Genomic DNA, 22,842 nt, shown 5'->3' on the forward strand with positions numbered 1-22,842 from the left:
GTTGTTGTTGTTGTTGTTATAATTTAGTTTTCATTACTTTCTAAATACCATTATTATGTCTTCTTTGATCCATCAACTTAATTCCTCCTGAACTCTAAGGAAAGGAACACTATTTGGTCTTTCCACTTTACCATCTTGGTTCAGCTTGCAAAACTCCCAATATTCTTCGAAAGTACAGCTACCAGAAATTACATGAGAAATTATAAAAACATGAAATATAAATAATTCCAAGGGACATTAAGTACATTTGTACATAATATCTTATAATGGGTTTTGTAGTCAGACCAGCCTTGGTTTGAATCCTGGCTCTGCCATCTTTTACTGGGTGAGCTTGGGTAAGTTTTTTAATCTAATTCTCATTCTTCTTATCTGTGAAATGGAGATGAAAATAATAACCTTGTCTTGGGGTTATTGTAAGGATTAAGTGATTTAGTGGTCATAGGTGCTTAGTGCAATATTTGTCTTATGATAAGCACTCAAAAAACGGTATCTGGCACTATTAATGTATGTATATTTTAACAACTGTTTATTGGACACTTGATGTGTATAGGCACAGTCTTAGGCCATAGTGATACAGAAGCAAATGTGATACAGGCTATGAGACAAACATGCATAGATTGCTAGGGAGTAGAGGCAGGGCAGCTAACCCACATGGTTACATTCAGAGTCCTAGAGGAAGTAATATCTGAGTTGATGCATGACGCATATAGATTAGCTCCAAAAGAAGAAGGGGAAAGAAATTTCCAATCATAGGGAATAGGTTATGCAAAGAGATTTGAAATACAAATAAGATTTTAAGAATGAATACTTAACTATTATGACAGTGTAGTGGAGGCCACCACTCTCCCCTGTAACATCACTTAGTGTCACAATCAAAAGAAGTAGAGAGATGCAATGAACTATAAGTCTTTTTCAATACAGAATTTGCTATTTTTTATGCTCATAAAAATAATGTTAAACAAATATTTCTGTTATATCTACTGAATGTCCAATATTATAGTCAAAATTGAGAAAAAATATCTAAAATATATAAAGAACTCTTGCAACTCAAGAGCAAAAAAAAATCCAATTAAAAAATGGGCAGAAGTTCTGAATAGACATTTTTCCTAAGAAGACATATAGATGCCCAAGAGGTACATGAAGAGATGCTCAACATCACTAATCATCAGGGAAATGCAAATCAAAACCACAATGTATTATCATCTCACACCTGTTTAGAGTGGCTATTATCAAAAAGACAAGAAATAAGTGTTGGAGAAAAGAGAACCATTGTGTACTGTTGGTGGGAATGTAAATTGGTACAGCCACTATGAAAAATAGAATGGAGGTTCCTCAAAAAGTTAAAAATAGAACTAACAATCTAAGGGTCCACTGATGCATGAATGGATAAAGAGAATGTGGTGTACGTATATACACAATGGGATATTATTCAGCCATAAGAAATAAAGAAAAATTTGCAACAATATAGATAGACCTGGAGGGCATTATGCTAAGTGGAGTAAGTCAGAAAAATACCATTTGAGATCACTTATATGTGGGATCTTAAAATATATATATTTAATTTAAAAACTAAGCTCATAGATACAAAGAACAGATGGGTGGTTGCCAGAGGTGGGGGTGGGGGTGAGTGAAACGGGTAGGGGCTCAAAAGGAACAAACTCCCAGTTATAAAATAAATAGGTCACAGGGATGTAATGTACAACAGTGTGACTATAGTTAATAATACAATATTGCTAAGAGAGTAGATTTTTAAAGTTTTCATTTAAAAAAATTGAGAGAAAGTTGATTGTAAGTAGCATAGAGTGATTTAAGGACCATGGCAGTGGAATCCTAAATCCAGAATTAAGAGTTAGGCTCATCTACCTAACAGCTGTGTACATTTTGATAAGCCATTACTTTTTTGAGTTCTCACTTCCTTACTAAGACAGAAATGATGATAATGCCTATCCTGACCCATCTTACAAATGTATTGTGAAGCCCAAATACAATATAATCAGTTCTTGATTATTCATGATGATGGGAATGTGAAAGAAGCATGAGCACTAAAAACCAAACATAGTAGGTAAATTAACATTTTTAATAACTGATTCCAGAATACATTATTTTTTTGTGCTGATTTAGCCTTCTAATCATATTTTGCTTACAATAAAATTAATTCCATTTACATTTCTTTTACCTACACCAGCAGATGGCAGGAAGAACTAGCCTAGAGATAATTACAATGTGGTGACAGGAGTCATTTTGAAATTTAAAATTTACTATAATTAATTGGCAAAATAGAAAATAAAATATTGGTTTATAGTTATTTGACACTATCATACTTTGCTTGTCTTCTTCAATGAATTAAAACATTTTTCATCAGGAACTTTGATAAATGTCTCAACAATTCTTTCTGCTCCTTTTTTTCTGCATCCTGATTGTCCCACATACCTTTATGCCATCCTATAGTTGTCCAGTCCCCACTCACTAATCCCCCATACACATACATATATGTATTTCTCCTGCCCTCTCCTCTTGCACCTTGTAGTTCCAAAATTAGCTCATTCAGCACCTCCCTATCCAAGCTTTTATTCTTTCTCCAGGACTTTTCTCAGCTGGGAGTAAGGAGGTATATATATATATAATTATTCAAAAAGATTAGTTGACGTTAGACGGTGTTTTAGATTTTAGATATATTTTTAATACTTTGACCTGTATGCCTCTGGTACCTTCTGTACTCAGTCCTCTATCCCACGTTGGAAGACTGAAGAAGGATGTGAGCCTGTTTTGTCCCTGTTATTCTGACCACATTTGTTTAATAACCATTCTACTTGGGCTACAGTCATACATAGCACTTTTGCCCTGCTCTCACCTCATTGTATGATTTTTTTTTTTTAACGTGGAGCCATATGCTTTTTCGCTTTTTATTTATTTATTTATTTGGTTGTGCTGGGTCTTAGTTGCAGCAGGCAGGCTCCTTAGTTGCGGCAGGTGAGCACCTTAGTTGCGGCTCGCCAGCTCCTTAGTTGTGGCATGTGAACTCTTAGTTACGGCATGCATGTGGGATCTAGTTCCCTGACCAGGGATAGAACCCAGGCCCCCTATATTGGGAGCATGGAGTCTTAACCACTGCGCCACCAAGGAAGTCCCTGTATGATTTATTATGTATGTGGGATTCTGTCATCCCAACTAAGTGTCTTTTAAGGTGTAGAACATTCATTCAAAAATATTTACTTCTGACCATATTAGAATAACTAGTATAAGACTTACCTTCCCACCATAAACAACTAGAAAATGGGACAAAACATATGAAGCAACTGTTTCTGATATTGGACAACAGGAGTGTTATCCAGAAGAGAAAGGAGACAAACAAGGTAAGTCCTGGAGGCACATCACTGACCGTCGCACAGAGAGGAGGAACTCAAGGGAAGCATGGCAGCATCAGTGAGTTGAGAAAACTGAGTTCATAACTTAGGAAGACCACGGTGGGTAGGATTTATGGGAACATATACTGGAAGAGAAGGAGCTAATCAGGGGGAAGTCCAGAAATCTGCAAAGGAGTCCCCTTGACTCTGTTGCTAAATGCTAAATGGATATATATAGAAACTCCACAAAGCTGGGCAACTACTTGAGAGCTCTAAGGTGAACATGTCCCAGAAATTGTACAGGAATGGGAGGTGTTGAGTTCTGTCCAGCCAGAGACATTGTTGAACCGCTGGAGCATTCAGTGGAGATCCAAGAAGGATCACAATTTAGTTAGAAGGGGTAAACTTGCCCTAAAGTAAAGGTACTCTAAACTCACTGTAACAACTCTCAAAAACATTCCTCAAAGGATCAAACAGATCCACAAATTAACTGCCTGAAAAAGTTCAACCCTTTGGAAAAATACAATAGAATTAAGACACCCGATGTAACATTTGCAATGTTCCGCATTCAATCAAAAGTCATTAGACATGCAAAGAATCAAGAAAATGTTATCCATAACCAAGAAAACAAAAGTCAAAACCAACACAGAAATGACAGGGATGATGGAATTCACAGAAAGGGATTTTAGAAGAGCCCTTGTAAATATGCTTAGTGATTTAAAGAAGAACTTGAACATAATGAGGAGAAAAGTGGAAGACGTATAAAAGAACCAAATAGAGATGTAAGAAATGAAAGGTGCAGTATTTGAAATGAAAAATTCATTTGATAGGCTTATCAGCAGAGTAGACATTAGAGAAGAAAGGATCACTGTACTTGAAGACAGTGAATAGAGATTATCTAAATTGAAGCGTAGAGGGAAAAAATGACTGAGCAAAATGCAGAGAGCCTCTGTGATATGAGACAAGCAGTCTATCGTGTGTAAATGGAATCTAAGAAGAAACAAAGAGTGGGAGAGGCACAAAAACTATTTGAAGAAACAATAGCTGAATTTTTTTCAAATGTTATGAAAAATATAAACACATAGATCTAAGAATTTCAGTGAACCCCAAGTAGGATAAACATAATGTAAACCATAGCAAAGCACACTGTAATCAAATTCCTGCAAACCAATTATAAACAGAAACTCTTAAAAGCAACCAGAGGGAAAAATACACATTACATAAGGGGAAGGAAGATTGACTGCAGACTTCTTATTAGAAACAATGCAAGCCAGAAAAAAATGAAATCTTTAAAGTACTGGAAAAATAAACTGTCAACATAAAATTCTATATCCTTCAAATATGATGGGGAAATAAAGACAGGAAAACAATAGCCAAGAGAATTTATTACTAGAAGCTTGCACTACAGTAAATATCGAAGGAAGTTCTTTAGGTGAAACCAAAATAGTACTAGATGGAAACTCAGATCCACTCAAAGGCATGAAAAGTCCCAGAAATGGTAAATCTATGGATAAATGCAAAGCGTTCTTTTCTTCATTTCTTAATTTCTTTAAAAGGCAATTGACAATTTAAATAAAAATAATAACACAGTGTTGTACGGTTTATATTATGTAGAAGTAAAATGTATGCCAATAATAACACAAAGGTTAGGAAGGGGTAATGGGAGAATACTACCGTAAAGTAGATTACATTTATAAGTAAAGTGGTTTAGTAATATTTGGAAATACTAAACTAAAGTGCTTATTGTAAACCCTAGATCAATCGCTTTTAAAAAATAGAAAAAAAGAGGTGGAGTTAATAACACATCAGTAGTGAAGAAGAAATGGAATACAATTAATCCAAAAGAAGCTAGGGCAAGAGGAAAGAAATAAGTGAGTGTTGTAACGTTGGGCAATGATATTGCTATGAAGAAAATTGTTGGGATGCGATGCTCCATGAACGTTTCCACGTTTGTGCATGATCATGACTTTCTGAGAAAGACTGTTGGCACTTGGATTAAAGAATGTTTGAACGGCAGACAAACTGTACAAGTCAGAGACCTCTGGAGAGATTTAGAGACTTTTTCCTTGGATACATTTATTTACATTCTAGGGATTGTAAACCTAAAGACCTCTCCCTCCTTTCCCCTAAGAGGATTTGTTTACATTACAGAGCAAATGTCAGTAGGTCATATTCTTCTCCCCCCTCCCTCCCTCCCTCTCTCTCTCTGCCCCATCCCACCCTAGAGGGGAGGAGGAACAGCAACTGTGTCAGCTGTCCTACATCAACTCCCAAAATTCATGATTTAAAGGTTTCTCTCATCATGTCACCCCACAGGGGATTGGGACATGGAGAACTAACACAATTAAGAGTAATTAAAAGGCTGGATCTGATCCAAAAACCTAGTGTTATTTGTCAGAATGAATGAATGCTTTACAAAAATTCAGTTAGGAACGGGGTATCTCACCTGTAAGGTGGTCTGGGAAGGCCTCTCCAAGGAGGTAACATTTGAACAGAGGTGTGAATGAAAAGCCATGTAAGACCATAACGTGGGAGAAGACCATAACATGCTTGGCTTTACTGGCTCTCCCAATGCCTAGCACACTTTCTCACACATAAGCAAAATTTAAATAAATAAGGGTCAAGTATATGACACTCTGAAAGGCTGGCCACTTCTGACTAGAGTATTGTTTATCTATTCTATAAATACAAGAGTAGCTGCATCTTCAGACAAAATGACTTTTTAGCCACAGGCTTGTTAGCTAGGAAAAGATATAAGTTAGAAATCAAAATCAGTTAAGAACCATCTAAAGCATAATTCATGTTTCATTTCCTTAAATAAATCATACGTGTATGTACGCAAATTTAGGGTTAGGCACCACAAAATGAAGTTTTAGCTGCAAGGCTAAGTTCTTTTTACAGAGGTAGAAATAGGTATCACTAGCTTGGTTTGGGAATTACCCCATGCTTGTAAATGTGACATACACAAATGCTGGGAAGAATAGATATGGTTGAAAAATACAGGCAGTAGGAATAATAAATGAGCATAATGAATGTTAACTGGGTGATAACTAATGGTACAATCCCCTGTTACAGGGGTGTACAGTGTCAGAAGCTTACAGCCAGAAGAAGAAAGGATGGAATTCAAAAGCCAAAAAGCAGCATATTCCTTGACTTTTGGCTGGAGCCAGTATCAGTGTAACCTCTTTGGTCAAATCGCTTCTTATCCGTTTCACCAGGTCATTCCTTCCTTTGATATGAATCATCTCTGAGAATCTGTAACAGGCACATCATTGTCAAGAAGTTAAAAGCAATTGATAAATTGTTCTGGTAACACCTGTCAGTGAAATAACTCAGAGTACAAAACCCAGGCATTTAAGGAGTTGACAAGTATTATTAAACCTGTTTTGCAAGAGAAGAAGCTGGTTCAAAGAGGGAAAAGCTGTCAAAGGTAATGCAATCTGTAAGTGGCTCAGGCCTCCTTCCTCATACAACCAAACTCTAACTGCATGACCTCTCATGGCCCAGAAGACTGAGGGGCCACCTGAACATTTATCGGTGCTTCCTTCTGTCCAACTTTAAAATATCACGACATTTTTAAAAAAAAAATTTTTTTAATAAATAAAATATCATGACATTTTAAAGTTACGAATTTGTTTTAAATTCAAATATATTTCTTATGACTGGTTTTCTCCTTCATTGAGAAATTTACACTATTTAAAAATTTTAAATGGTAGCAACAGTATATTTCTACCAGTACTGCTTCCCTTTTTTTTTTTTTTTTTTCCTTTGAGCACTTAATTGGTCTGTCTTTGACACCCTACTAAGAGCTCATATTTGAATTGGGAAGAATTATGGTGATGCTTTCATACAGCGGATGGTGCTTTGTGCAGGTCCTTTCCTCAACCTGACCTTAATTTCATGATTTTAATAAAGAAAAAAAGATAGAAAAGCCTAATTCAAAGTAAATTAGGATCTATAAGTCAGAAATGCTTCTGCCCGTTTGTAACTCATGTTCTAGTTGCTCTCCAATTCACTTTCCACTGTTTAATTCATTCACTTTTAAAAAAATAATCAGCAATAAACTATCTTTCAACAGAAAGCAGGGCAATAAGACAAAGGCTTGAGTGCACATCCTCTGTGCTGGACTGTAATCCAGGGAGCAAGAGTGAGGGCCAGGGAAAGTGAAGCCGGAAGCAGAAGAGCTTATACCAAGGTACTTGATGTGTTTAACAGGTTGCTCTGTCCTGCAGAACGGCCCAGAACAGAAACAGAAATCCTGGAGTGAGGAGAGGATGGCCCTGGGCAAGGCTCTGTTAGGCTGCACCTGCAAGAAGCCAGCCGGAGGCAACTGACGGCTAGAAAAAGATGCGGCGAGGCCAGATGAATCTGAAGTAGTCACAAGTGGCTTCCCATAAAACACAAAGATATTCTTGTTGAATATAGTAGGTCCCCTACATACGAACCTTCAAGTTGTGAACTTTCCAAGATGTGAACGTGCGTTCCATCAACATCAGGCATAAGTGAAATTGCAGCTTACCCTCCGTCTCCTATTGCTGACGATCCTACCATCTCCTACCTCCTCTCCCTCCTCCAGTCAGTTAACTCTTCTTGCCTGTTCACTCAGTGCCAGCCCCTGTATGCCATCTGTTGTACTGTACTACCATACTTTTCAAGGTACTGTACTGTAAGATTAAAATGTTTTATTTTTTGTGTTTGCTTGTTTTTTATGTATTATTTGTATGAAAAGTATTGTAAACCTATTATTACAGTACAGTACTATATAGCCGATTGTGTTAGTTGAGTACCTAAGCTAACTTTGTTGGACTTACGAATGCGTTCTCGGAACGGAACTCGTTCGTAAGTAGGGGACTTACTGTACTTCTGTGCACTTTTGCCCCCCACTCCCATCCTTCTCATGGGTATCTGTCATTAACATTTCATTTCCTGTGCATTTACATATCATATGAGAACATGTATCTTTTTCCTTTTAAGAAACATGAATCAGGTCATACTAATCTCCTTATTCTGTGACATGTTTTTTTCACTCATGTGTTATTAGCATCATGGTTAGGTTTTATCTCATTGTCAGCAAGCTTACTTTGCCCTTAGGAGGTTCATTGGAAAACACTGATTTAACGTTTGTTGAATTAATGTGTGAATGAAGGAATGATAGTATGAGTTCTAGTTACAGTTCTTGCTTATAGAAAGGAATGCTGCCAATATTGGGAACGCAGTAGGCAAGGTCTTGTAAAACATGGAATTTTTATTGCCAGACAATTGAACAGTCATCCCAGCCTCTTCTCCCTCATTCGTCAACACCTCCACATCTTCAATTCAGAGGAAAGAACAGATACCATACAGGGAGACATGGAAAAGAGATGTAGGGGTGGAAAAATAATCTTCCCTCTACCTTTCTAAGTTCTTGGCTGAGACCCCTGTAATGAAAAACAGATGAATAAGAGAAAAACAAACAAATTTATTAATGTATCCCTCAGGTATACACGGGAGATACCCAGGGAAAAAATGAATCCCCAAGGTGACTTAGAATTTGGGATTAAATAACATCTTAATAGGGAAGGGGGAGGGGAGTGGTAGGTCTCTTAGGGGAGAGTGAATGATTTTTAGGACAGATGAATGGCCCCTTAGAAGAATAGATGGGAGTTGTGACAGTCTGTGACAATGTCTGTCTAGGCATGGTATTGACTTCTAGTCTCTCCTGTGACAAGAGTCAATCCTCTCTGGTTGATGAAACTCCCAGGAAGGGGATTTATGGCAGTTGAGTTCCTTTGGGAGGATCTGTCCGTAGGCAGATAAGGGGAGTTCAGAGAAAGCCTCTCCCTGCATTTGCTGTTTTTCACGTGCCTACAGTCAAGATAAACAATATACCAAAGCAGCATATTTTGCAGTAGCACGTCCTTCTCCAGTCATATTTTGGAGTAGCATATTCTGCTACCCTTCAGAGGTAACAGGAGACTCTTACAAAGGTTCATTCAGTCAGCAAATGGGGATAAGATGGTGCAGACATTGGTCCCTATCCTCACGCAGGGCAAGGCGACAACTCAGGGAGGAAGGAAATAAGAATAGGACGAAGATGTAGAAGGAAAAGAAAATAGTAGCATTCCAAGGAGTGAGGAATTTCAGTGATGGCTAAATTAGTACAGTGCTTGTGTTAATATAAGTTGTTTAGAAATGAGTTTAAATCCCAGCCATCTGCTCCCACATCAAACACATACATGCAGCACCCCTGATTTCACTCCTCCCCCACATACACGTACATCCCGGTAATAATCTGGTGATATATTTTTCATGGTTTCCCACAGTTGATAATAAAAAATACACTCAATTCAAACCAGTGAGTTATGACCCAGATCTAAGTATAAATATAGTTCAAGTCATAAGTTTCTTTAGTGACAGTCTTACTAATTATTTTGGCCTATTTTTAGCCACATTGGATATTTTTTCTTTTTAAGGTTGCTATGAATGTTGTTTGCAGCAGCATCAATAAGCCAAGAATTCATATAGTTACTCAATCACACAGATTACTCATCATTGCCTGTTCATAACAGAATCCTAAAATGTTTAAGATTTCTGATGCAAATCAAAATCTCATCATCACTTGTCATTGCTAAATTAAATGACAGGATAATAACATTACATTAAAACCATTTTTCTCTTGATTGAGTACCTTTTTCAGAAGTGAACCTTGTAGATGTATATTTTTTTCATCAGTACTATAAATGCATTTAGAATCCAAGATAAAAATAGAATTGAAAAGGGGCGGAGTAGAGTGGGATGTTTTCAAATTATTGATGAGTCTCTTTTGAATCTCAAATAACCATATTTGACAGGGCACTGCTAGGGAATGGAGTAGTTTTGGCCCAATTTATTGAGACTTTTAGAAATACATAAAGGAGGTTCATAGGTCAAACTTCGTTTTTATTGACATGATCATGTGTTTTTGGCATCAGTCGTATGTCATTCCATTGCAGACAGGCTGTTTTCAGTTAGATCACAGCCTAGGTGGGAAATGAATGTAAATTTCTGATCTGCTAAAACAGAGTAGGTTCTCAGTTGAGTTATTGTGAACTTCTCTCTTGGCCTTTCTTTCCTGTCTAAAGCTAATTAACCTTTGGAGCACCTGCCATCTCTCCATTGGCTCCATCTGGCCCTTGGCCCTCTTTGTGGCCATTCAACCAGTCCTCATGCCACTTGAGCCAATCTTCTCCACTTGCCCCTATACCCAGAACTCCTTTTCCATTTAAAGTTATCTGTTCTTCAAAGATTTTGTTTCCTCGCATCTTCCACCTTCAGTGTTATGAAAATCATATCCTGGAGCAAGTCTTTGATGCTTTTTGCCTTGTTTACTATTATCTTCATTAGACAGTAATGTCAGTAAAAATCCTTAGCATTTGGAGAAGTCAGTGAAGGTATAGACTGAAACAGGATTGGCTATGAGTTGACAATAGTTGAATCTGGGTGATGGGTACATGGGGATAGGGGAAGTCAATATAGCATTTCCTCTAGTTTTATTTGTTTGGAATTTTCCATAGTAAAAATTTTAAACTGAACTTAGATCTTTAGAATGCTTTTATTTATATATATATAAAAGAGATGTAGGGGTGGAAAAATAATCTTCCCTCTACCTTTCTAAGTTCTTGGCTGAGACCCCTGTAATGAAAAACAGATGAATAAGAGAAAAACAAACAAATTTATTAATGTATCCCTCAGGTATACACGGGAGATACCCAGGGAAAAAATGAATCCCCAAGGTGACTTAGAATTCGGGATTAAATAACATCTTAATAGGGAAGGGGGAGGAGACTAGGACTGAAACCTATTCCTGCCATCTAAATACCCCACTCCCACCCCACCCGGAAGGAAACAAATAAGATTCTTTAGTGCCCAGAATTGCAACTTCCCTCTTCTCCTTAGGTCCTGAACAGGACTACCAGAATCCTGGCACACTTCCTGCTTCTTGTAAATGACCAGATAAACCTGTACAGAAATGCACAATAACTTGGTCCCATTTATTAAGTCCCACTGTGAATAAAGTTCTGTGCTGGGCATTGGGAAGGGGGAATATGAAGTTACTTCCCTCCAAGAGTTCCCCAAGATGGAAAACAGAGGCACCCGTGAACAACCCTGATGCAGTACAGCCTCTAAGCGCTGTCATCTGAAGTAGAGCTACAGCAGTATGGCTGTGGGGCAGTGGGGAGGGAAGAGTTTTGTCAAGCAGATGCGTTCTTGACAGTGATGCAAACTACTGAATGTTATCTTCAAGCAAAAGGTAATCTTTCCTGCTTCTGCCTGCAGTTCTGGCTGCTAAGACTAGAGCGCCATCAGATAAACTTCCCTCTGTCTTCTGAAGAGCTTAAATTGACTGCAGTTACCAATGTGCTTTTTTTTTTTTTTTTCTCCTTCTCTTTTAAAATTATGATAGCCTTACTTCTCGCCTGCCAAAAACTGGTGAAACCATCCATGGTCATAAGTTTTTTATTGGCTTTGGAGGGAAAGGTGCCAACCAGTGTGTCCAAGCTGCTAGGCTTGGAGCAAAGACATCTATGGTGTGCAAGGTAAGTGTAAAGTATGGTGGAGAGGGTTCTAGAGGCGAGAACCCGGTTGAAGACATGAGCTCATTTTTTTAAACTATTTTAAAGTGAACAATTCAGTGGCATTTAGTACATTCACAATGTTGTACAACCACCATTTCTATCTAGTTCCAGAACATTTCCATCATTCCAAAGTAAAAACTCCTTGCCCATTAAGCAGTTTCTCCCCATTCCCCCCCCTCCCCTCAGCCCCTGGCAACCACCAATCTGCCTTCTGTCTCTATGGATTTATCTATTCTGGATATTTCCTATAAATGGAATTATATGATATGTGACATTTTGTGTCTGGCTTCTTTCACTTAGCATAATGTTTTCAAGGTTCATCTACCTTATAGCATGTATTAGTACTTTATTCCTTTTGTGGCTGAATAATATTCCATTGTATATACCACAATTTGTTTATCCATTTATGTGCTGATGGGCGGTTCCCACCTTTTGGCTGTTGTGAACAGTGCTGCTATAAACAAGTACATGTACATGCATGTTTAAGTATCTGTATGAGTCTTTGAGAGGTTCGTGTTTTTTTTAATTTATTTATTTTTACTTTTATTTATTTTTGGCTGTATTGGGTCTTCGTCACTGCACGCAGGCTTTCTCTAGTTGCAGCGAGCGGGGGCTACTCTTCGTTGCGGTGCACAGGCTTCTCATTGCGGTGGCTTCACTTGTTGCAGTGCACAGGCTCTAGGCTTGCGGGCTTCAGTAGTTGTGGCTCGCGGGCTCTAGAGCACAGGCTCAGCAGTTGTGGTGCACGGGCTTAGTTGCTCCATGGCATGTGGGATATTCCCAGACTAGGGATCGAACCCATATCCCCTGCATTGGCAGGCAGATCCTTAACCACTGCGCCACCAGGGAAGCCCAGGTTCGTTGTTTTTAAAGATTTAAATAGGAGAGAGTAATCTTCCATGTCCTTCATATTAGTTTCTACCTCACTGAATCCTCTGGGAAGTAGCAGTCCTCAAATAACTTAATGCTGCATTCCCTGAATTTAATGAGTTTATAACTGGAGTGTAAGAAGTGAGGGGAATTAGCCTACTCCAGTGGGTTTCTGTGGTCCAGCTTCTAAACAGCATAAATCATCCTGTTTTTAGCAGGTTTCACTCCAGCAACACAGCTCTTGGAAACTCGGTCTAATAACTGATGATTTACTCATCTCTAAGCTATTTTCTTCTAATGCTGTATCTTGGATCAGAAAGGAATCTGGGGGACTTCCCTGGTGGTGCAGTGGTTAAGAATCCACCTGCCAGTGCAGGGGACACAGGTTCCGTCCCTGGTCCGGGAAGATCCCACATGCCGCGGAGCAACAAAGCCCATGCACCACAACTGCTGAGCCCACACACCATAAAGCCCGCGAGCCACAACTACTGAGCCCGCATGCCTTCTATTTCTCTCACATCCACTCCTATGGTTTCGTGATTCATTTCCCAAGTTGAGTTTCACAATTCAAATATTTCTATTTTGCATTTTGGGAAATGTTCGAGTAAGGAGACTGATTAAACAGAGGTGCTATTTGTTTTATTCTGGTCTGTGTATGATGGTTATTTGAGCACCTGTACAATTTTGAAAGTTCTTTATATCTATTGTGACTGATTTAGTCGTCTGTTGTTTAGCCCCACAGTGGAATTTAGCCTGGGTGTCTGTACAGAAAGGACATGGAAACATGGCTTCAGCTAAGACCTATACAAGGTTACTTTGCTTAGATACCCTGGGACCTTTAGACATGGATTTATTTAAGCTTAAACAAATTGCATTGTATTCTTAGGCTTCTTAAAAAGAAAAATATCTTTTATAATAAGAGTTATTGTTATCCATTAATCATAATATTTCATTCAATTATGAAGTATATTTTTATTTAGCAAATTAGCCAAACTGCCTTATAGCAGGTTTCTTAAAGATAACAGATTCCAAGTAGAAAACCAAAATCATGAAATTACTCAAGATAAAAATGAACAGATGGAGCAAAAGAAAAACAGGTAGAAAATTTTCTTAGCAACCTTAACTTACTACTGCCCTGCAACAAGCTCAGACTCGAGCTCTGATGGAGGAGCACTGGCACAGGCACAACATCTGATACCGAGCTAAGGGGAAATATTTGTCAGGACATTGTGATGAGGGCTATTAAGCAAGAATCCATCGAGATGCGTACAGTGACACGTGTAATGAAACACTTCAGGTAGTTAAGAGTTGTGTAGTCAGTACTCAACTGAGTCACGGGCCAAGGCCACAGTCCGAGGATCACAGGGAGCCCCACCCTCCCTATCCCACCCCGCTAGGTGGTCACAGAGCATCAAGCTGATCTCGCTGTGCTATGCAGCAGCTTCCCACTAGCTATCTGTTTTACATTTGGTAGTGTATATATGTCAGTGCTACTCTCTCACTTAGTAAAGGACTTTTTAAATAGGACTCATATCTCCATTGCTTTTTGCCCCCGTTTCAATACAATAAATATTGTAACCCTGGGCATAGATATGCTCCCAGTTGGCTATATTGTTCTTATGAAAGGAATAAGATACATGGTTATGTATATATATACATATATATGTGTGTATATGCATATATATATATATATATATATTTTTTTTTTTTTTTTTTTTTTTTTTTTTTTGGCCGCACCAGTCAGCTTGTGGGATCTTAGTTCCCCAACCAGGGATCGAACCCACACCCTCGGCAGTGAAAGCGTGGAGTCCTAACCACTGTACCACCAGGGAATTCCCAAGATACATGGTTATATTAACAGCATTATTTACACCAAACCATTAATGGAGCTGTTATGTTTTTATTAAAATAATAATAGTAATACAGTCTCATTTTTAAAATAATGCACCCACCTGCTTGCTTCCATGATCAGTTGCTTTTCTGTTGAAGATAGGCGGCAACAGGAAGAATTAGAAGCGTCTGGGAGAACTAGATGGGCAGGAAAGTAGTTTATAAGATTGACTCCAAGCAGCAGTAGCCCTGCCCCTACCCCAAGAGAAGCAGCCATAGTAGCAGGAGTGCAGCCATGATGATGATGATGATGATGATGATGATGATGATGACACCAAGTCATATTACTTAATCCTTTAAAGTTTTCAGTGTCCTTTCATGCGTATTATTTTATTTTACCTTCGCAGCAAACTGGCTGGGTCTTTCCAGATAAGGAAACTGAAGCCTATAGATGGTTAAAGTGGCTTGCCCCAGATCACACAGCTAATGTGAAGGGGCTTCTGACTTCCATGACACAGATGAAAATATTGTCTTCCTATTAGGCTTTTTTCACTACTTTTACTTTGTAATGTATCACTACAACCTCCATGCGAAGTTAATGGAGCTAGAGTCGACTTCTTCTAATCCTTAACAGTGTTGCTATTTTTCCATTTATTTTTGACAAGAGAATACCAAAGAAGGCAAAAACAAAGGATTTTATTCCACTTCTCATGTAGAACTTGGAAGGCCAGCCAACAGATTTGCCAGGAAATCACTATTAGAATAAATCTGGAACCATAACAATCACTGAGGGATGTAGCCAATCAGGTAATTCTCTGGGCAGGAAGAAGACAGGCAGCTACTGAAGCCTCTAAAATACAGCTGCAGCAAGCCTGCAAAAGCTTTCACACCCTGAGCATGAAATCCCTTCCTAATTAGGCCTCTGATGCACATGATATTCCACCTGGTGTTATAATTGTGTCTCCATGTCTTATTTTCCCTCCAGTATTATCAGTTTCTTGAGGGCAAAACTCCATGTTTTGGTTTCTTCCTCCCCTCCAACAATTCTTCCGAATCCTGGCACTTTCTAATATTTGTAATATCAGCACCATTTATCAAGCCTGCCCTTGGTATTCACCTTAAACAGATTTTGCCTGTATAAAACTGATAGGGGGGCTTCCCTGGTGGCGCAGTGGTTGAGAATCTGCCTGCCAATGCAGGGGACACGGGTTCGAGCCCTGGTCTGGGAATATCCCACATGCCGCGGAGCAGCTAGGCCCGTGAGCCACAGCTACTGAGCCTGCGCGTCTGGAGTCTGTGCTCCACAACAAGAGAGGCCGCGACAGTGAGAGGCCCACGCACCGCGATGAAGAGTGGCCCCCACTCGCCACAACTGGAGAAAGCCCTCGCACAGAAACGAAGACCCAACACACCCAAAAAATAAATTAATTAATTAATTTAAAAAAAAAACTGATAGGAAAGGGTAGAGAAGTTCCTTTGCTCTAATTTGTATCAGGCTCCACATGCCTAGGGATGGCCTTTCTTAATTCCTACAGCATTCTTACAATGATACTTTCCCAACTATACAACACTTTTGATTACCCATGGGAGAGAGTTAAATAATGTAAATAAATTTTTTTTTTAAAAAGGATGAGATAACAAAGATTTTGTTTTCTGGTATGAGTCTTTGACCTAAGAAACAGGATGCCTTGGCTCTTACCTGGTAGAAAATGGCCAGCCTTCTATAAAGGAAACCTTTAGTCAATGACCTCCTTCTACCAGGGGACTCTCCCCACAGCAACCCTCTGTACTTCATTGTAGAGATAGAAATTCTGCTAATAACAACTTATATATTATTTGAGATTATTGTCTCATCAGCATTTCCACCAGAAAAGGAGCACAGGGAAAAGTGTTCCTTGAGGAAGAAGGCATCAGAGGTGGCATTTAAATCAGAGGTCAGCAAACTATGTCCCATGGGGCAAATCTTGGTCACCATGTACTTTTTTTTTTTTTTAAAGAAATTCACGTTCTTTTATTTATTTATTTATTTATTTATTTATTTATTTATTTATGACTGTGTTGAGTCTTCGTTTCTGTGTGAGGGCTTTCTCTAGTTGCGGCAAGTGAGGACCACTCTTCATCGCGGTGCGCGGGCCTCTCACCATCGCGGCCTCTCTTGTTGTGGAGCACAGGCTCCAGACGCGCAAGCTCAGTAATTGTGGCTCACGGGCCCAGTTGCTCCGTGGCATGTGGGATCTTCCCAGACCAGGGCTCGAACCCGTGTCCCCTGCATTGGCAGGCAGATTCTCACCCACTGCGCCACCAGGGAAGCCCACCATGTACTTTTGTAAGTAAAGTTTTATTGGAACACAGCCATACCCATTTGTTTACAGATTGTCTTTGGCTGTTTTCACACTACAATAGCAGAGCTGAGTAGGTGCAGGAGAGACCATCTGGCCTGCAATGTCTAAATCATTACTACCTATCTGGCCCTTGACAGAAAACATTTTCTGACCCTTAACCTAGACAGTCTAAAAGCTTACCAGGAAATGTTATCATCACTCATTGAGGTTCTTGATCAAGTAAACCTCTAGGTTTCTTTCTGTTGATATGTCCAAAGAGGAGCAGAATATACCAGGAGTGCTGAGACCTAGATAGAGACGTTATCCACTGACAAAGTGCTCATCTGCAGGACAGAAAAATAGAAGTATAGTTCAGGTGTGGCAAGCCTAAAAGCCTATGGGGCCAAACAGGTAACATACATTGCAGTAGGCCAGGTGGGGGCTATGGTGAACTAGAGAGCATGTGCTCACTAATGAGATAGGTTCAGCTCTGTTGTCTTGTAAGAATGTAGGCCTGGTGTTTACCAGGACCTCTAAATTTTCAGGACTTCCCAGAAACGTGTTTGTTTTTGTGGAGTCTCCTGATATTTAAATGGTGACAAGCTGGTTAAAAGTAAAAATAGGAGGAGATCCACACAAAAACCTGCACATGGATGTTTATAGCAGCTTAATTCACAATTGCCAAAACTTGGAAGCAACCAAGATGTCCTTCAGTGGGTGAATGGGGAAATAAACTGGTACATCCATGCCATGGAATATCATTCAGCACTAAAAAGAAATGAGTAATCAGGCCACGAAAAGACATGGAGGAACCTTAGATGCATATTACTAAGTGAAAGAAACCATTCTGAAAAGGCTACATGGTGTATGATTCCAATTATATGGCACTCTGGAAAAGACAAAACTATGGAGACAGTGGAAAGATCAGTAGTTTCCAGGGGCTAAGAGGACGGAGGGATGAATAGGCAGAGCACGGAGGATTTTTAGGGCAGTGAAACTATTCTGTATGAGACTATAATGGTGGATACATGTCTATACGTTTGTCAAAACCCAAAGAATGTACAATCCCAGAGTAGACCCAGATGTAAGTACGGAGTTTGTGTGATAATGATGTGTCAATATAGATTCATTGATTGTAAAAAATGTGCAACCCTAATCATGTTGTCTGTGAATGAAAGAGTCCAAAGGAAAAATCGAAGTATCATTACCAGAATGGATGCTAGGATGCAAAACAACAGAATTCCACTACACCAACTTACCCAAGTTAGCTAGGACTTTTTAAATTCCCTCCTGTTTGCCCCATGCCAGGGTCAGTGGAGAAGATAAGAAGATTCTAAAACACCAGGCTGGTCATTACAAAGATGCCTTCATTTATACTGAAGTATGAACAGCTGAGATTCTTCATAAATATTGAGGGTTGTTGATGGTGGACAGCTCTGTCTCAATGGCAATTTCCATATGAAAAGATCAAAATGAGAGTGAAGCTGCAGAACTTGTGACAGTCACTAAATGTTTCACGTTTTAGGCAGGATACAAATGGAACATTAATATATAACAATTCTTTGGGCTGAAATCAAGTATAGCATCTTACATTAAGAAGATTAATTAGTTAATGTTTACAAAGTACCATGCAGATATGCCCTTTTAAAATGCTAAGTATTCTAAAAACTACATTTGTAGCATTTTACTAAATGTAAAAAATCTAACGTTCATCATTTCTTTGGTACAGGTTGGCAAAGATTCCTTTGGCAATGATTATATAGAAAACTTGAAACAGAATGATATTTCTACAGGTAAAATTTCATCTTTCTTAAAGTTAGTTTTTATAACTTTCTTCTGGAATCTGGTTACAAGTTGAAAATACAATAGAATTATTAGATCCTCCCCTGGTGGCCAGAGAATTTTTATGCACAACTTTGTCTAGTCTTGCTTAAATATCCTTTGGTTAATTCTTTCATGTACGTTTCTCCAGACAGGAATAAAATGATAGGAGGTTACAAGCGTTCATCTCATAGAAATGTTTCAAAAGTAGGTGACAAGAGAAAACAGGTGCTGCATTCACAAAAGATATCTTAAGAAAAGTCATTGAATGTCATAGCTGGAAATGATCTTAGAAACCACTGATGCTGATACCATCATTTCACAAAAGAGAAAACTGAAGGCCAGATTGGTTCTGAATTTGTCCAAGAGCACACAGTTAGCTGGAGCCAGAGCCAGGACTAGAGTGCAGGTCTTTGGCTCCAGTTCAAGGCTCTTTGCTGCTGCCAAAGGCTGCCTGATCAACATTTCCATTTACACGCCAGACCATAGTTCTTGATGAGATGCGAAGCTTATGAAAATGAAGAAAGTTAAACAATTTCATTTTATGAGTTTGACCTTTAGTCTTTCATCTCAAGTCTGTCATTTCTTTCACTGAAGAAAAGAAATATGGTGGTCTAGAAAAATGCATATGTGTACAACTGTGAATAATCTGAAGGCATCGGAAGCGGGGGTGGTTTGCTGGGTTGCCACTAATGTAGAAAAAAGGCGCAACTAAGTGTGAAGACTTGTATTTTCCTCATTGTATAGGTGATGGGTATAAATTAGCACTAATTACTTACTTCTTTTTTATCATTCCAGATGGTTAAAGGTTAAAAAGTTTTTCCAAGGATTAGTGGTGCATTGAAATTGTTAAAATAGATTATCCTTGCCAGGCTGTACATACGTGACTGTGATTTCCTTTTTCTTTTAGAATTTACATATCAGACTAAAGATGCTGCAACAGGAACTGCTTCTATAATTGTCAGTAATGAAGGTATGTGTTTCACATATTGGAGTATCATTTCCAGAACTAGAGCAGAAGCATCAATTTTTACCCTATTCCTGTGGATCTCTGACCATAACCACCACTCCAAGTTCTAATGTGTGGTCTTTCCAATCTAAATATATATGTTGCCCTTTACTTACACTTCCCTAGTTGATCATTCAAATACAAAATTGGCCATCCAATACATATGAAGTGGTATAGTTGCCTCAAAATTATACTTATATTCTGTAGCATCCCATTACCCTTCATGTGAACCCAGAACTGATATTTCTCTCTAAAAGTAGTTAAGTATTCATCTGTCATTTCAGTTACACTAAGTAAATAAATGTAAATATATGGGTGCAAAAGAAAGCTGATGAATCATATTTATAGAATATTTACTGAGCAAATGGCAGCAACCAATTACTTCTAACTTATTGTTAGTGTTCAATTTTGTCTGCTCTTTAAACAGCAACCAAATCTCAAAAGTCTATATATACAACTATGCCTGTCACAAGGCCTTGCAATAGTTGAAACATTTGTCTTTTAAAAACAGTAACTTCCAGGACTTCCCTGGTGGCGCAGTGGTTAAGAATCCGCCTGCCGGGCTTCCGTGGTGGCGCAGTGGTTGAGAATCTGCCTGCCAGTGCAGGGGACACGGGTTCGAGCCCTGGTCTGGGAAGATCCCACATGCCGCGGAGTGACTAGGCCCGTGAGCCACAATTGCTGAGCCGGCGCGTCTGGAGCCTGTGCTCCGCAACAAGAGAGGCCCCGATAGTGAGAGGCCCGCGCACCGCGATGAAGAGTGGCCTCCACTTGCCGCAACTAGAGAAAGCCCTCGCACAGAAATGAAGACCCAACACAGCAATCAATCAATCAATCAATCAATCAATAAATAAATAAATATTAAAAAAAAAAAAGAATCCGCCTGCCAATGCAGGGGACACAGGTTCGTTCCCTGGTCCGGGAAGATCCCACATGCCGCGGAGCAACTAAGCCCGTGCACCACAACTACTGAGCCCGCGTGCCTAGAGTCCGTGCTCCGCAACAAGAGAAGCCACCACAATGAGAAGCCCGAGCACCGCAACGAAGAGTAGCCCCCGCTCACCGCAACTAGAGAAAGCCCACGCGCAGCAACAAAGACCCAACACAGCCAAAAATAAATAAATAAATAAATTTATGGGGGGAAAAAACCCAGTAACTTCCCTTTACCCTCGAGTAAACTTTTCATAATTGCTGCCAACTATTTTAAGTATAAAAACAGCTACATAAGATTTTTTTAAATCAGAATTAACATTCAGAAGGACCGAGCATTTCATGGAGCACCTAGGACAGAAGAACCTACTGCTTTGTGAGAAGTTAAGAGTGCATTGTTTTAAATTAGGATTTGTCACAATATGTCTTTTATTTATAATGCAGTTTCACAAAATCATTTATCATGAAGTTATGGTATTTTTAGTTCTACTTTAGTGATCTCAAAGTTGCAATAACAACCCCCCAAAAAATATATTCCACTTAAAGACAGTAGACAAAAGATTTCATTCTAACAACCGTCTGTGTCCATTATTTTAAGCTACATTTAAGTAATTATTGCTGCTAACAGCAGCTCATTCCCTGTCTTAAACTTTAACTCTTTTTTGTGTTCTAGGGATATCGAGTTCTGTTTCTTCCTTATCTGTGTAACAAAATACTGCATTTTCCGTGCAAAGATATTTAATATCGTGTATGGGGTGCCTGTTATGGTAGACTTTGTCTGGTTTATAGTGTATGGTAATGCCCTCGAGAGTATAGATTGTAGTAGAAGAGCTAACACAAATACCCAGAGAGACAACAATCAGCATCTTTAAATGAAGGGATGAGTAGCGGTTTTGACAAGTTTAATTTGAGGCACGAACGAGCTAGCCATATGGCAGTGTCCACCAGACAGCTTTCGTCTTGGGCTTTGTCACTCATCAGCCAAGGCCAGGCCAGAAATGTCTATTCAGGAGTCAGTAACACAGAGCAGCAGTTGACTGTAGCAGAGAGAATGAGGTCACTGAAGGAGAACGGCAAGGAGGTATGCTGTCTTTCAGTGTGCGGGTACTTTGAATTTTTCCAGTACTGAGATAGGGTTTATGCTGAACCATCCCCACTTTATTAAGTCCTCCTTGGCCAACAAACACATCTGTGGTAAGATGATAGGCCAGCATGTGTTCTGCGGTCAGAGGTAATTTTAGGTCACGTCTATACAAGATCAGCACAAGCAGCCTAGAGCACAGAAAAGACTGATGCAACTCATCCCTCTAGGTCAGGCTGTCCTATAGAATATAATGCAAGCCATGTCCATAATTTTACATTTTCCATTAGCCACATTTTAAAAAGTAAAAAGGAACTGGTAAAATTAATCTTAATATATTCACTTAATATATTCACTTAACTCAATATATCCAAAATATTGTCCTTTCAACATGAAATCAAAATGTTCTTTAAAATTAATGAGGGACTTCCCTGGTGGTGCAGTGGTTAAGAATCCGCCCGCCAATGTAGGGGACACGGGTTCAAGCCCTGGTCCAAGAAGATCCCACACGCCGCAGAGCAACTAAGCCTGTGCACTACAACTACTGAGCCTGCGCTCTAGAGCCTGCGAGCCACAACTACTGAAGCCTGCACACCACAACTGCTGAAGCCCACACGCCTAGAGCCCGTGCTCCACAGCAAGAGAAGCCACTGCAATGAGAAGCCCACGCACCGCAACAAAGAGTAGCCCCCGCTCACCACAACTAGAGAAAGCCCATGTGCAGCAACGAAGACCCAATGCAACCAAAAATAATTAATAAATTTAAATAAATAAATACATAAAATTAATGAGATATTTTACCTTCTTTTCTTACAACTCAGTCTTTGAAATCTGCTATGTATTGTACGATTGAAGCACATCGCAGTCTAGACAAGCCACATTTCAAGTGCTCAGTCACCACATGTGGCTTGTGCTCATGACCACCGTATTGGACAGCACAGTTCCTGAGAGTTCACCTGACAGAGAAAATGCACCACCACTCCTCCCTCACTTGCGTGGGATTGTAGAGAGTGGGTCCAAGTGATAAGCATACAAGATTCCT

General features: G+C 39.3%; 1 protein-coding gene and 1 long non-coding RNA gene across 7 annotated transcripts in view; one reads left to right on the forward strand and one right to left on the reverse strand.

Moving 5' to 3' along the window:
* The window catches only part of RBKS (ribokinase), an 84,792-nt gene that overhangs the window by 14,100 nt on the left and 47,850 nt on the right, over positions 1-22,842 (forward strand). For 4 of the 5 annotated variants that reach the window (XM_036872873.1, XM_036872870.1, XM_036872874.1 and 1 more), the window contains exons 2-4: positions 11,767-11,899; positions 18,689-18,752; positions 19,691-19,753. In XM_036872873.1, coding sequence (XP_036728768.1) covers positions 11,767-11,899; positions 18,689-18,752; positions 19,691-19,753 — 260 coding nt within the window. Of the gene's footprint in view, positions 1-11,493; positions 11,614-11,766; positions 11,900-18,688; positions 18,753-19,690; positions 19,754-22,842 lie in introns of those variants that run through there. The other variant, XM_036872872.1, reaches the window with a different exon arrangement.
* LOC118905898 lies at positions 7-18,679 on the reverse strand. Of its 2 annotated transcripts, none has more exons than XR_005022364.1 (4): positions 18,219-18,679; positions 17,161-17,303; positions 14,761-14,836; positions 7-87 (listed from the first exon to the last, which is right to left on the reverse strand). It is a non-coding gene; the product is annotated as an uncharacterized LOC118905898 (long non-coding RNA). The 2 variants fall into 2 exon arrangements; XR_005022365.1 differs by lacking the exon at positions 7-87 and adding an exon at positions 10,931-10,994.

The sequence above is a fragment of the Balaenoptera musculus genome, chromosome 13, assembly GCF_009873245.2.
Source record: "Balaenoptera musculus isolate JJ_BM4_2016_0621 chromosome 13, mBalMus1.pri.v3, whole genome shotgun sequence".
NCBI lineage: Eukaryota > Metazoa > Chordata > Mammalia > Artiodactyla > Balaenopteridae > Balaenoptera > Balaenoptera musculus.